The sequence below is a fragment of the Schistosoma haematobium genome, chromosome 3, assembly GCF_000699445.3.
Source record: "Schistosoma haematobium chromosome 3, whole genome shotgun sequence".
Lineage (NCBI taxonomy): Eukaryota > Metazoa > Platyhelminthes > Trematoda > Strigeidida > Schistosomatidae > Schistosoma > Schistosoma haematobium.
Window position 1 is genome coordinate 3,889,481 of NC_067198.1, and position 14,374 is coordinate 3,903,854.

A 14,374-nucleotide genomic window follows, 5' to 3' on the forward strand; every position below is an offset into this window, starting at 1 on the left:
ACTTAAAGTCAACTAAACTGATTAACTCAACATGTTTTATCCTATGACCCGTTAAATATCTCGTGACGAATTCGTCATTCAGAATACCGATTTCTATGACTATCCCTGTGGTAAACCAACGATGTGTCAACTAACGCTAGCAGCCTTGAGTCAACTCTGGTCCTCCATGTGTTAACTTCTTGCCTAGCCTAGTCTAGCTCAGCCTATTCAGTCCATAACACAAATATCAGTTTCCGCTATATGATACTCATATTTCAGACATTCGTGGTTTATATACAGCCAAACTTGACCGCATTATGTCATAAAATGAAAAATAATAATTATACAAAATCATGACAAAAGTAACTGTGAGTAAAGAGAGACTGTAAGTAATAGATAGAGAATAAATTAGGAATAGTCAATCATTTAATAGTAGTTAACGGATCAAACGAGATCCATATAGATATTTCAATAGATTATTTAATTGTAATTATATGTAATTTCAATGATTAAGATCATGAGTCAGTTGAAGCTAGATCACCATGGAAAACCTGGAAACACTGGACGGCCGTTTCGTCCTATTGTGGGACTCTTCAACTACTGAAATTACTATAGTACCCACAAAAACCCCTTCTGATACTAATCAACATATGCTCACTAGTGACTGGCTTCAAGAGGTAGATCCTGGAGTTCTAGTGAGAAGCACTGACCAGTGGAGTTCAACCAGGTCTGTTGTGAGATAGTAAATCACTGAAGACAATGGTAAATGTGTTGCTCAATTTCGTGGATTAGTTGAAGCTGGACATTAACACCGTTGGATGTCTGTTTAATGGTCTAGTGGTTAAGCGCTTGCGCGCGAGACTAATAGGTCTTGTGTTCGAATCTCTCGAGGCGAGGTCGTGGATGAGCACTGCTGAGGAGTCCCACAATAGAACGAAACGGCCGTCCAGTGTTTCCAGGTTTTCCATGGTGGTCTAGCTTCAACTGACTCATGATCTTAATCACTGAAATTACTATAATATCCACAAAACCCATCTGATATAATTATATGCCTTTATACTGTTTTTTTTCTTATTTTGCTTCGCTTTTTTATTGTATAGAAGATGGACTTGTTTGTATACATGTACTACGTATTCTACCATTTGATTCAAAAAGAAAACGTATGTCTATTATATTTCGTCATCCATATACAAATGAACCAATTTTATTTACAAAAGGTGCAGATTCATCAATTATGAATCGTTTAGATAATACAGGTAAATTAATATGAATAATTCTATTAATATCAGTGTTATAGAGAATTTAATGAGTTTCTCTTTTTAACATAAGTTGTTGATATTATCAAAACAAAGATTAAAGTAATGGTATATTCCAGAACCAGTTTATAGTTATATAATATACTCTTGTGGGTCAGGGTAATTTTACATTGGTTTTCAGGAGAACCAGACACCATCCAGACTTTCATGTGACAACTCAAACACTACAGCTCAATCCTGTTTAACAAGAGAGTCAGACACGGCCCAGGCTTCAATTTTATAGCCCGAGCAGTACAGCACAATCCAGATTCTCAGGAAAACCAGACACCATATAGGCTTTAACACTACAACCTAAATAGTACAGCCCAATCCTGTGGCACAGCCACACAGGTACCAAGCACTCTGGTGGACCATTCGTACCATTCATATACACATTCACGTCATATGTATAGTTATTCCGATCGACGATCACGTCAATCAATTATACACAGCACGAACAGGCCAAAGTTGATTTATTCCGCTTACACAACAGTCAAACTCATTAATGATAGCAATGGCGACATACCTTACAGTGTCCCAATGGCAATGGCCATTGAGAACACTGAAAAGCAACCACCAATATAAATGAAATCGGTTAACTAGCAAACCAATTTCGTGCATGAATAGTCAGCAAAACTTGCCAAAGCAATGCTGAACCATCCATAATACCGTTGGTGAACCTCCAGTCTCATATGAGACCTTTAGTTCTACGTAGCCATATAGCTTATACTGCATACAACACATGTGTGGGGTAGTAAGCGAAATGGCCCAACCTGAAGCGTTAGGGTTTAAATAACGCTTAAAACCCATTGTCTGGTATTGGGATACTATTACTAGACCACAAAGATCATTGTTGTCGCATTTGCGAAATTTTCATTTTTCCGACTTTTCAGATCCTGAGTTAGGGGTAGTATCCCTAGAACCAACTTGTAGATCATCATTATTATTGTAGAATTATTCTCTTTATTATGAGCTTTTGATTGACCTATAAACTACTATCATAAAATTTACTATTCTTAAATTATTTTGATTGAGATCATGGACGGATTGATGTTGGACCACCATTGAAAACCTAAAAGCACTGGACGGCCGTTTCGTCCTCCTCAGCAGTGCGTATTCACGATCCCACACGCTGGACTCCATTATTTGGAGTTAGATATTAACATCGTTGGATGCCTGCTTAGTGGTCTAGAGGTTGATTGTTGCACGCAAGACTGAAAGCCTTGGGTTCGAATCCCTCTGGCAGTATCATGTATACGCACTACTGAGGAGTCCCACAGCAGGAAGAAACGGCTATACAGTGTTTCCAGGTTTCCAATGGCGATGTAACATCAATCGGTTCACGATCTCAATCAAAAACTTAATAATCTCCACAACCCTATACTGATATTCTTAATTCGTTGTCAGTCTTATTTACAATATCGCCTATTCACAGGCACTTTTGGTTCGTTTATGTATAATTTTTATTTTTCATTTTATGGTATAGTGCGGTCTGGTATTCCTATGTATAAACTAAGGCTGTTTAAAATGTAAATATAGTAGTAATTATTATTATTTCCTTATAAAAGCCTGAACCGGATCGCCAGGCGAAACCTTGGATCGACTTGAAATTCTTTTGCTGAGATTTTGAAAATACATTCTTCCTCTTTAATAGTAGTAATTAGTTGCTGACTTTTGAACTCAAGGTAGGATATAAAAAGAGGGTTGCGAATAACGGACCAGTGGGAACTTAACTGTCGGTTTGAGGTCATTAATGCTGGTCGTGCGTGTAGTCGGCTAAGTTAGAAACACTAAACTATAGGATAAATAGCAGGTGCGAAATAGACCGAATTGTCATGTGATATTTGTCAATAGCCACAACAGGTATTGAACTCAGGATCCTATCGCTTCACAGCTTGGACGTCACATGCATACCGCTGAGTTAACATCCAGTGATTCAGACATCTAGTGTTAATCAGTTATGAATATGACACAATGATCATATAGTCCATCGATAATGACCATCTTTGTTCCGATACGGCTGAACTAATTTATAAGTCGCCGCCCACATAGTATATGTTTTTGTATTTAAGTTGATTGATTATTGGTAGTTACGATTGTTTCGAAACAGTTATCACTTTTTGTGGACAGTGAGGACGAATATTGTTCACACAACACGCGCATAGTTTTCGTACAATATATTTCAAATAACTGGATAAGGTCACGTATGCATCTCCCTTATTTATATATAAATCAGATCACAAGTCAGACATGATTGTGATTTGAAACTGGTCAATTGTTGAGGATATTCGTAGGTTACAAGCATTTGTCTTCGAAGCATTACTCTCGTACGTTGGGACTAGTGAACACGTAATAATACTAGGCGAAGACAACAAATCAATTAATAAGATTGTGAATCATCATCTATCGAGGTGTTCGGGACTTTACTACATAGATGAAGCTCTCTAAAGGTCAAGTTAACAATACAATATAATAATATAATGATAATAATTTAATCAGCACATTATTCACTATTCAGTGATCAGTCAGTTATAAATAGATCTCAGTCGTGCCCTGGATAGCTCAATGCTAACGTCTGTGATTGTGAAGCTGAGTAACATGAAATCGAATCTATCAGGGGACATCATTTCGTTTAATATTACAAGGATGTCTTGCTGATGAGTGCCAAATAACACGAAACCTGGGTTCGGCGTTACTTGTCAACTACATCCAACTCCTACCTTGTTTTCATTGTATTCTGAGCCCAGTTTTATTACTTTCTACTAGCTTCTTGTACTTCCTTTTTAAGTTCTGTCGCTGGATCCCTACAACAGACTGCTCAATTTTCAGCCCATTCGAACTCTGTTCCATTTTTAGAAGGTTAATTATCTTCTATGTTCGGATGAGCGGCACCAATAAATTGGCTAAAGCCTCTATACTATCCCTCTATCACAATGCTCATTTTAGGGAAATCTTTCATAATAAAAATGTTGATGCTTCGTAAAACAATTCGAAAAATTGAACGGCTACGGCTTTGGCTTCTTGTTAACTTCCTGACCTAAATCTCTTCAAAATAATTTTTTAATACTCTGATTTCTTCTTTACTCTCTATATCGAATGGTGACTCAGAATGTCAAGAGTAGGTATAAATTCTATGATTTGTACAAAATCTAACGCTGTTAGCTAACGAATTTGCAAGGTAAAATCTTTATATATCATATAAGCTGTTGAAGGTTTGTTAATTGATCTTGTCTCTATCATAAACATCAGACCAAATTGGAACATGAAATTTTCTTTAATTGTATTTGAGTCTACTCATGAAATGCTAAATATTCATGATCAATCATAATAGTTGATGGACTCAAACTTATGTACAGTTCATTCAGTTTGTTAAAGACTGGCACATACGAATTCATACTTTTGTCGTTCACTGGAATGTAAATCGAAAAAATAATTATATTAAATTTTGTAACTTGAGTTGTTTAGGTCTAAATGAACAAAGGCGATGAATTCTGGAGTGTTTCATTTGTATATCAAACAATTCCAGATTCTAACTTGTAGAAAAGATTCTCTCTTCTCACAATGGCCTTATATTCAGAAGATAGATTTAAAGGCATTCAATGAACTTGGATTCAGTAAGAGTGCTTGACATTCATGGCATAAATGCCAAATTGTCAGCTTCATCGTAATCACAACTGTAAATTGAAGTGATAATGTATATAAAACAAAACAGACAGACGTGTTATTTCTGTTGATGAATGCTCAGTGTTTACCGCGAAGTTTCAAGGTTTTAGACTTGACCTCTGCCGGAGTAGTAAATGGTCATTATTGAGGAGTTCAACACATGGATGAAACAACCATTCATTGCTTTTTGGTTTTCAATGGTTATGTAAAGAAAAATCAATCATTCAATTGGAAATGTTTTGTGTAGCTTCTCAAGTTCTCATCATTAACTTAATTGACTTTTTGATTTCTTTTATAATCTATAAACTTTCTTGTACCTTAAAGAGGAAGAATGTATTTGTAAAATCTCAGCTATTTCAAGGATATTTCCTTGAAAAAGCTTGGATCAGACTGCTAGGCGAAACATTGGATCTACTTCAAAATTCATTCGCTGAGATTTTACAAATACATTCTACCTCTTTAATGTCTCATACTAACTTGGCGCCAAAATACTGTGAAACTATTCAATCAAATTTAGACGAAAGTTCTTATTTCTTGTACCTTATTTCTATATATCTATATACATGTGTATAACTAATAGATTGAATCCTGTTTTTTTTTCAAGGATTGAATTCACGTGAATTAATAACTGCTACACAGGAACAAATCGATCATTATTCACGTTTGGGTTTAAGAACATTAGTTATAGCTGAACGAGTAAGCATCATTATAATGTTATATTGATTTGTTTGGTTAATGTCTTTTGTGATGATTTTGTTTTTAGTCTATACTGAAATCACTTGTTGAATCCACAAGCCTTCTACATTTAAGTCTGATCCACAAGGTAATGGAGATGCAGTCTCATGGTAATCAGTGACCAACAGTAGTTTCATACATCATTTGCTCCCTCAGGATCCTGAAGTCCATGTGGACTATTGGTTTGGAATCAGTGTTTTCCAACTCCCCTAGATGGATCCTACGTGTTCACCAACCCAGTTAAAGCACTAGATATTCGCTTTTCGTCTTTTCGATTTCGTAAACAATACCTCTGCCCCAAGAAAGTAGTGAGTAGTACTTACTTGTCAGTGGCTATATACACGTGGCCATGTGAGAGGATTTTGAGAGGGAGAGCGGACCCTCTTCACCCTTGACCGTACCAAGGCATTGGAGGCGAGCTTCGAGTTATAATAACACCATGTCATAGCGTAGATTTTGACCTACTACATAGATAATATAAATAAACGAAATTGAGCAGTTTAATCAAACAAAAAAAGTCATTTAAGCAACTAACTGATTGGATCAGAACAGTTTTTCCTAGGTATAGATCTCGATTTTAACTGAACTTTGCTAGTTACAATAAGTTAACTAATCACGACTGCAAGATATACGTTCTGATTTATCAACCCATTGAATCGAAAGAATTCTAAATTCCAACTATAAGTTTCATCTTGATAATTCAACGTAGTCATGAAAACAAAGAAATGTAACTAATCAGGTCTATGTGAGCATTATGCAACACATTCAGATGAAAAAATATATATATGCAAATCAAATCCAAACATCTCTTTCTTAAAACTTCTAGACAAAGCTATCATTCACTCACATTACTTCTAAATTTATCTGCCTTCAGTTAATTGACAATATAGGTAGTTTTCAAGTATAAGTAGTATACACCACAATAGACCCAATGTAGTTATTCGAGGAAGTCGCACTTCTAACCATTAGTTTACCACCTAATATCTAGTTGGTTCCTATTGAAGTATACATTAAATTCGATGACGATCTATGTAATACTCTCGAGGGTATTTTATTATTATCGGACGTGATCATGTACCCTAATGATCATTTTATCACATCAAGAGATTTATTGTTTGGATGCTTTTCAGAAAATGCTTTTCATTGTCAGGAAAAGTCAACGTTGTATATTACCATACATATTAATAAAGTAGTGTTCACTTTGAACTTAGATTAGTGGAAAAAAAACGAAAATAAAAGATGATTAAACACGTATATTATAATGTGTAGACTTTTAAAAGTATGCACCATCGATCACTTGTGGATATAAATACATACTCCTGGTAATACACCAAATATATCCCTGTTCAGCTCTTGATTAAAACTTTTTACCTACAAATAATTTTCTTCCTTATAACTTTTATTATCCACTACTCTTTGGTGACTTTTTTTCAAGACGAGTGTTTCACATCAACTACCTAATTGTGAACGAGAATAAATGGTAACCGTGACATTTCGACGGGTAGATTCCTAAATGCCTCAGTAGTACTATAACTTTAGAAAATCGGAAATATTGTAGGTTCAACAATGTATGGAGTAGTGAATGTATGCTCTCATAGAGTCGGGAATTAGTCAGAATAAACTGTCTTATTTATATAACGGATGGTTTTAAAATACCTTTTCCCTCTCTCTGAGGTATACTACGATAATACGTCAATACAATAACGAGACCAGATCATGTTATATCAGATCCAGGATTCACAACCCAGAATAGGGAGCCAATATTAACACTAAATAATACTTTATTCGACACAGTTACACTCAATCACACTCAGTGAGTCTGGAGTTGAAATCAATAAGCGGAAAGGAAATTATTTATTGAATTGTCCATAGGCCTAAGTACGTGTTTGTCCACTTACAGTGACCAATCATATTTCACTTTCACTACTACATATCACTTATACCAATAAGTGTTCTGCAATCTGATGAATGATATATCTTGAATGTTCCAACTACTATAAAATACTTTTTGTTAATTTTCTCCTAACCTATTGTTTTATAACAATCCCTCGATTCATGAGTTTGCTCTGTCCGGACATTTATTCCACCGAAATATTAACAAATATTTTTTTAATAGTTGAATTCATGAGTCGACCTAAGCTAGATCACCACTGAAAACCTGGAAGCATTTGACGGCTGTTTCGTCCTAGTATTAAATTCATCAGCAGTGGGCATTCACGATACCACAGGCGCGAATTGAACCCAGGACTTTTGGTCTCACGCGCGAACGGTTAAGCTCTATATCACTGAGCCAGCATCCAATCATGTTAATGCTTAACTTCAATCGATTTATGATCTTGCCCAACCTTTCATTCATTGCTTGCGGTGGATAACTATCCCATATCCAAAATGGTTGAACTCTCACGTTAGCGCACGAGATCTAAGGTCCTGGATTTAAGTCCATTTTGATGCGTGGCCGTGGATGCGCATTGCTAAGGAGTCCCATACTAGGATGAAATGGGCATCAAGTGCTTCCAGATTTTCAATGGTGGTCTAGGTTCGATCGAATCATGAATTCAACTATTAAACATTACTACAATCTCCACAATCCTCCATTCTGGAATTATTTTTTTATAAAAAGATTTTATATTGTAATCACCTTATCTTGTATTTCAAGTAGCAAAACAACATACAATACTGATTTGTTTTGGACGGTTTTGCGAAGTGATTATTCAGACAAATTTAACAAACTGTACCGTCTACAAAAGTGCTCGAATTCAAATTGACAAACCCTACTATAGCTCGTGAAAAGTATCAAAAGAACTTATATCATACAAGAAAATCTTTAGTCCGAATTGAAAAAAAAGGAAGTAGCCAGACTTTTAGAATTCCTGTGATGAAATATGATTGTGTATCTGCACCATTTTTGTGGGTTCTTAATTGATTTCTCACTTACGCCTGTTACTCCTAATGGAGCATAGGCGGCCGACCAGCATTCTCCAACCCACTGTTTCCTAGATCTTCCTTCCTAGTTTTATCCAATGTTTGTTCATTTTTCTCGTCTGTCTTCATTTCTCGGTGTAATGTGTTTTTTGGTCTTCCTCTCCTCATTTGGCCTTGAGGATTCCACGTGAGAGCTTGCCTTGTGACACTGTTGGGTGCTTTCCTCAATGTGTGTCCTATCCACTTCCAGTGCTTCTTCTTGATTTCTTCCTCTTCTGGGATCTGGTTTGTTCTCTTTTACAGTAGGTTGTTGCTGATAGTGTAGTGTCTGGCCAACGGATCCGAAGTATTTTGCGTAGACAACTGTTAATAAACATCTGTATCTTGTGGATGATGGCTTTTGTAGTTCTCCAAGTTTCCACCCCATACAGTAGAATTGTCTTGACATTTGTATTGAAAATTCTGATTTTAGTGTTGGTTGACAAACAGTTGTTTTGATTTACAGATGTTCTTTAATTGTAGATTTCTACTAAGGTCATTAACCAATTATATTCTATTATCCTGAACTTGTGCAGTATCTATATCAGTTTTTATCTGTTTACAGGTTTTCTGCTTATAGGATTATTGCCATACAGTTCATTACAAATATATATCAGTTTTTTACCAGTCTTTTCTTTGCAACAGTTATTGACAGAAGATGAACTTCATGAATGGTTAAAAGAAGTCTATGAAATAGAAACTGGAGATGAAAATTCAACAGAAGCCATGATGATAATGATGGACAAATTAGAGCGTAATTTTATTCTTTTAGGTAAGAAAACAAAATTTATTTATAAACCTAACTTTTGTGTGACCATTGTAATTAGTACAAATTTTAATTTTCTAAGAATGAGGATTAGTACACTCTAAACTTTGTTGGAATTATTGCAACAATCAGGAACTGTACATAATTTCTTAGAGTATCGGTATAAGATATGCCAGCTGTAGTCTTTGACTTATCAACTTTTATGATTACTTACTTACTTACGCTTGTTACTCCTCGTAAGGGAGCATAGGCCGCTCACCAGCATTATCCATCCAACCCTGTCCTGGGCAATCCTTTCCAGCTCTTTCCAGTTGTTTTTCATCCTTTTCATATCTGATTTCATTTTCCGACGTAATGTGTTCTTTGGCCTTCCTCTTTTCTGCTTCCCTTCAGGATTCCAAGTTAGGGCTTACCTCGTGATGCAGTTTGATGATTTCTGTAATGTATGTCTTATCTATTTCCATCGTCTTTTCCTAATTTCCTCTTTAGCTGGAAGTTGGTTCGTTCTCTCACATAGTAGGCTGTTACTGATGGTATCCGGCCAATGTATGTTGATTATCTTGCGTAGACAACTATTTATAAATACATTTACCTTCTTGATGATGGTTGTAGTAGTTCTGAAAGTTGCGGTTCTGTATAATAGAACTGCCTTGACATTGGTATTGAAGATTCTAACTTTGATATTGGTTGAAAGTTGTTTTGTGTTCTATATGTTCTTCAGTTGTAAGAATGTGACCCTTGCCTGTCCAATCCTCGCATTTAAGTCTGCATCAACTTTTATAAACAATAAGAATTTGATTATGACATCAGCTTTAACAGATAGATACATTTTTCATCAGCGATGATCATATTTTATGCGTGGCCTCCAATTAAAACAGGATATTTTTTGCTTCTAATAATTTAATTGGGTGGTATTTTTCATAAACTAACCTCAGTTTAAGTGCGGTCAAGTGATTACCGATTGTTTTAAAAGTTCTGGTTTCGATCCTTAGAGGGGTCTCATGTGCGCAATGCAGATGTGTTCCAAACCATGATAAAATAGCTACTGAGTGTTCCCTAGTTTTCAGTGAGATCTTAACTGAATTCAATTTGTAATGAATTCCACTTACAAATTAAACCAATCTTCACATAACACTTCATTAGTATTTATCGTTTAATTTTGAAGTTTCTTGTTATACTTTCTCAATACTGTTTGGAGAACTCATTTCTAATGAACAGTTCATAACTAGATCATGTTTAGATCACCAGTTGGGAGATTTCAATTTTCATTAATATTACAAATGAGTAGCATTTTTTCTGGTTAGCGTTTTTTAGCGAGTTAGTTTTCTACGGGATGGGGTCGCTAACACCATGGCCAACCCTCCTCCTTCATCCGGGCTTGGAACTGGCAGTCGTCTCAGAGGGGATCCAGACTAGCATTAAATTCTGAAAAATCAGTTTCACCCTATTTGAAACTGAAATATTAACCTAGTATTCACATTTAAAACTTGATGGAGTCAATCACTATAACTCTCATTTTGAACCTTGTTGGGAACATGAACACTATAATGCATAAATATTCAATCGAGAATTTTAAATAATTATTATGTAAAATATTATTTATGGCTTAAAAGCATCTAAATCAATCTGTTGAGTTTCACTTGCTAAACGTTTAACCATCGTTTCAAAGTTCAGATAAAATCTCATTAATAACAAAAATTTTCAAAGATTATTTGTTAAAATTCTATCAGTGTCCGAATTATTTAGACACTAACACCGTTGGATGCCGGCTCAGTGGTGTAGAGGTTAAGCGTTTGCGTGCGAGATCCGAGGTGTTGGATTCGAGTCCCGAGTATGGGATCGTGGATGCGAATTGCTGAGGAGTCCCATATTATGACGAAATCGTTGACTCGAAGTTACCCCTGTTGGCCTCCAATGGACAGATTTATCGAAAACAAATGACCCGACTGTTCGTTGCGTCTGCAAGCTGCTAAAAACCATCGGAAATGTAAACCACAGCCTTTTGGACCCTGGGAGAGACTTCACTCAGATTTCGCTGATGCAGTCCCAGGTGTTGTTTACGAAATCGAAAAGACAAAAAGTGAATATCTGGTGCTTTAACTGGGTTGGTGGACATGGAGGATCCATCTAGGGGAGTTGGAAAACACTGATTCCAAACCAATGGTCCACATGGGCTTCAGGATCCTGAGGGAACAATTGATGTATGAAACTATTGTTGGTCACTGGTTACCATGTGACTGCATCTCCTTACGTTGCTCCACTGTTTTGTGGACTGGACCTTTAAATCAGAGGCTCCGGGTGTGACCTCCTTAGAAAACTACCTATTTCGGTTTGGGCACCTGGACAGTATCACAGCTCAACCACACATCAAATGACTTGTGTGGCGCATACGTATTCGGTGCCTCTGTGTGCCAATATTTATGCGTTTAAATAAATAAATAAATAAATAATGTTGCTAGTTATTGTGGATGCATCTAGGCAATGGCCAGAAGTATATAGTATGCCTACCTGTACAGCCCCAGAAACAACCATCAAGTTGTCTACTTTGTTTAGTTGTTTCAGAATTCCAGAGACCTTAGTGACAAACAATGGTTCACAATTCATTTCGAACTCATCCAAGTACTTCTGTGGTATTGATGGAACGACACATCTACGCTCTCCATCCTACTATCCCTAATCGAGTGGACGGGCAGAACGCTTTGTCGAGATGCGAAAGTTTTCATTACTTTCAATTTTAGCGTTTCGTATAAGTCCATTAATCCTATGCCGTTTGCTGATGTTTCTGTTTCAAGTTTTATGTCTTTTCCTTTGACGTTGCGATGGTTAATGTGTAAATCTTGACTTAGTCTACAGTTAAAGTCGTTTAGTATTATTATAAAGTGTCTATTTACTCTTACTTTTTTAATCGCTTGTTGAAGTTTTTGGTAGAATTGTTTCTTTCTGATATCTTCATTAGAAGACTCAGTTGGTGCATAACATCCTATGAGACTGATGGTTCGATTTAAGTTCTTACAGTGTACTTTAATAGTAGCTATTCTACCACAATATCCATACCGAATAATCTTATGTAGTCTCCAGCCATAGTTGCTCTGACTGACGACACGTCGTACCTACACAAGATAACAATCGAAGACCACTACAACCATCTGCTATTGTGCTTGAATGATTAGACAGCTCGGCTGGCGACAACCAGTGGATTCGCAGAAGACAATCCACTATCTCGTAACTGGGAGACTCCGGAAGAATGGTTTTCTGTACCTGAGTTCATTCAGCCTTTAGGGTCAAAACTTCACACTCGATTTTACCTCCTCACTTTGTATAACTATAGAAAGCGGGTAATATATATAGACATGGAGGTTCAGATGCAGACGTAAAGGCGAGGATTGGCAAAGCAAGGGCCGCATTCCTACAATTGAAGAACATATGGAACTCAAAACAACTTTCAACCAATATCAAAGTGAGAATCTTCAATACGAACGTCAAGGCAATTCTACTGTATGGAGTTGAAACTTGGAGAACTACAACAACCACAATCAAGAAAGTACAAGTATTTATAAATAGCTGTCTACGCAAGATACTCAACATCCATTGGCCGGATACCATCAGCAATAGCCTTGTGTGGGAGAGAACAAACCAACTTCCAGCTGAAGAGGAAATTAGGAAAAGACGATGGAAATGGATAGGACATACATTACGCAAATCGTCAAACTGCATCACGAGGCAAGCTCTAACTTGGAATCCTGAAGGGAAGCGGAAAAGAGGAAGGCCAAAGAACACGTTACGTCGGATAATAGAAGCAGATATGAAAAGGATGAATTACAACTGGAAGGAGCTGGAAAGGATTGCCCAGGACAGGGTTGGATGGAGAATGCTGGTGAGCGACCTATGCTCCTTCACGAGGAGTAACAGGTGTAAGTAAGTAAGTAATATAAGTGAATCAGATGGAAGACCATAATAACTGATTTAGTGGTTTTTTTCACCCTAAACGCTGTAGTATTATTCAACCATCCATTCCGAATTTATATAACATTATATCCTTATTTTGAATTACAATCTCCTAGGTGCTACAGGTATAGAAGATCGTTTACAAAATGGTGTACCAGAAACTATTGACGCGTTACGTGAAGCTGGTATGCATGTATGGATGTTAACAGGTGATAAACAAGAGACTGCAGTGAATATTGCTCGTTCGGCTAATCTGATTACACCACAACATAGAGTAATGTATATTAATTCACGTTCAGAGGTATGAGTTTATTAACAACATGGTTGTTTACATTACATGGTTTTCATATTAGTGTTTAGACACAAATTAGTTGAAATTAGACATTAACACCGTTGGATACAGGCTCAGTGCTCTGAAGGTTAAGCGTTCGCGTGCGAAATAGGAGGTACTAGGTTCGAGTCCTGAGTGCGGGATCTTGGGTGCGCACTGCTGAGGAGTCCCGTAATAGGACGAGACGACCGTCCTGTGCTTCCAGGTTTTCGATGGTGGTCTAGCTTCAATTGACTCATGATCTCAAACATTGAAATAAAAATCTATCTGAACTTTCATTTCATCTACATAATCCTAAAGTTAAATGTTATCCTAGTAAACTTCTAATCATAATAATATTTATACTATTGAATTATATATATGAAATATGGAAATCCTTCCAATTCTCTATCCATACAACATCAATTAAACAAAATAACGACAGATTTTCAACTCAGAAGAGTTGTATGTAAAATGCTTAGTTGTTGATATTATTTGACAACAGGACGAACATTTCTAACATTGACTCATCGTGAATAATGAACGAAGATAATTAGTTTTTTTCCATGTATTATTAGCTACTCCTAAGTTGAATAGACCACATTTTGCAGAATCGTCATTTAACTGATGAGATAAGGAGACCTTTAACATTGGTTAAAAACAAGGAGTACTCATGATATACAGATTTAGATCACTAAATTATTATAAATCTCCAGTAGA

At 36.4% G+C, this 14,374-nt stretch overlaps 1 protein-coding gene across 2 annotated transcripts in view; it reads left to right on the plus strand.

Annotated features, from left to right (window-relative positions):
• Window positions 1-14,374, plus strand: part of ATP10B_1 (putative phospholipid-transporting ATPase VB) — a 113,264-nt gene that overhangs the window by 62,855 nt on the left and 36,035 nt on the right. For both annotated transcript variants that reach the window (XM_051212802.1, XM_012938915.2), the window contains 4 exons: window positions 1,080-1,235; window positions 5,542-5,633; window positions 9,279-9,405; window positions 13,461-13,645. In XM_051212802.1, coding sequence (XP_051068721.1) covers window positions 1,080-1,235; window positions 5,542-5,633; window positions 9,279-9,405; window positions 13,461-13,645 — 560 coding nt within the window. The remainder of the gene's footprint in view (window positions 1-1,079; window positions 1,236-5,541; window positions 5,634-9,278; window positions 9,406-13,460; window positions 13,646-14,374) is intronic.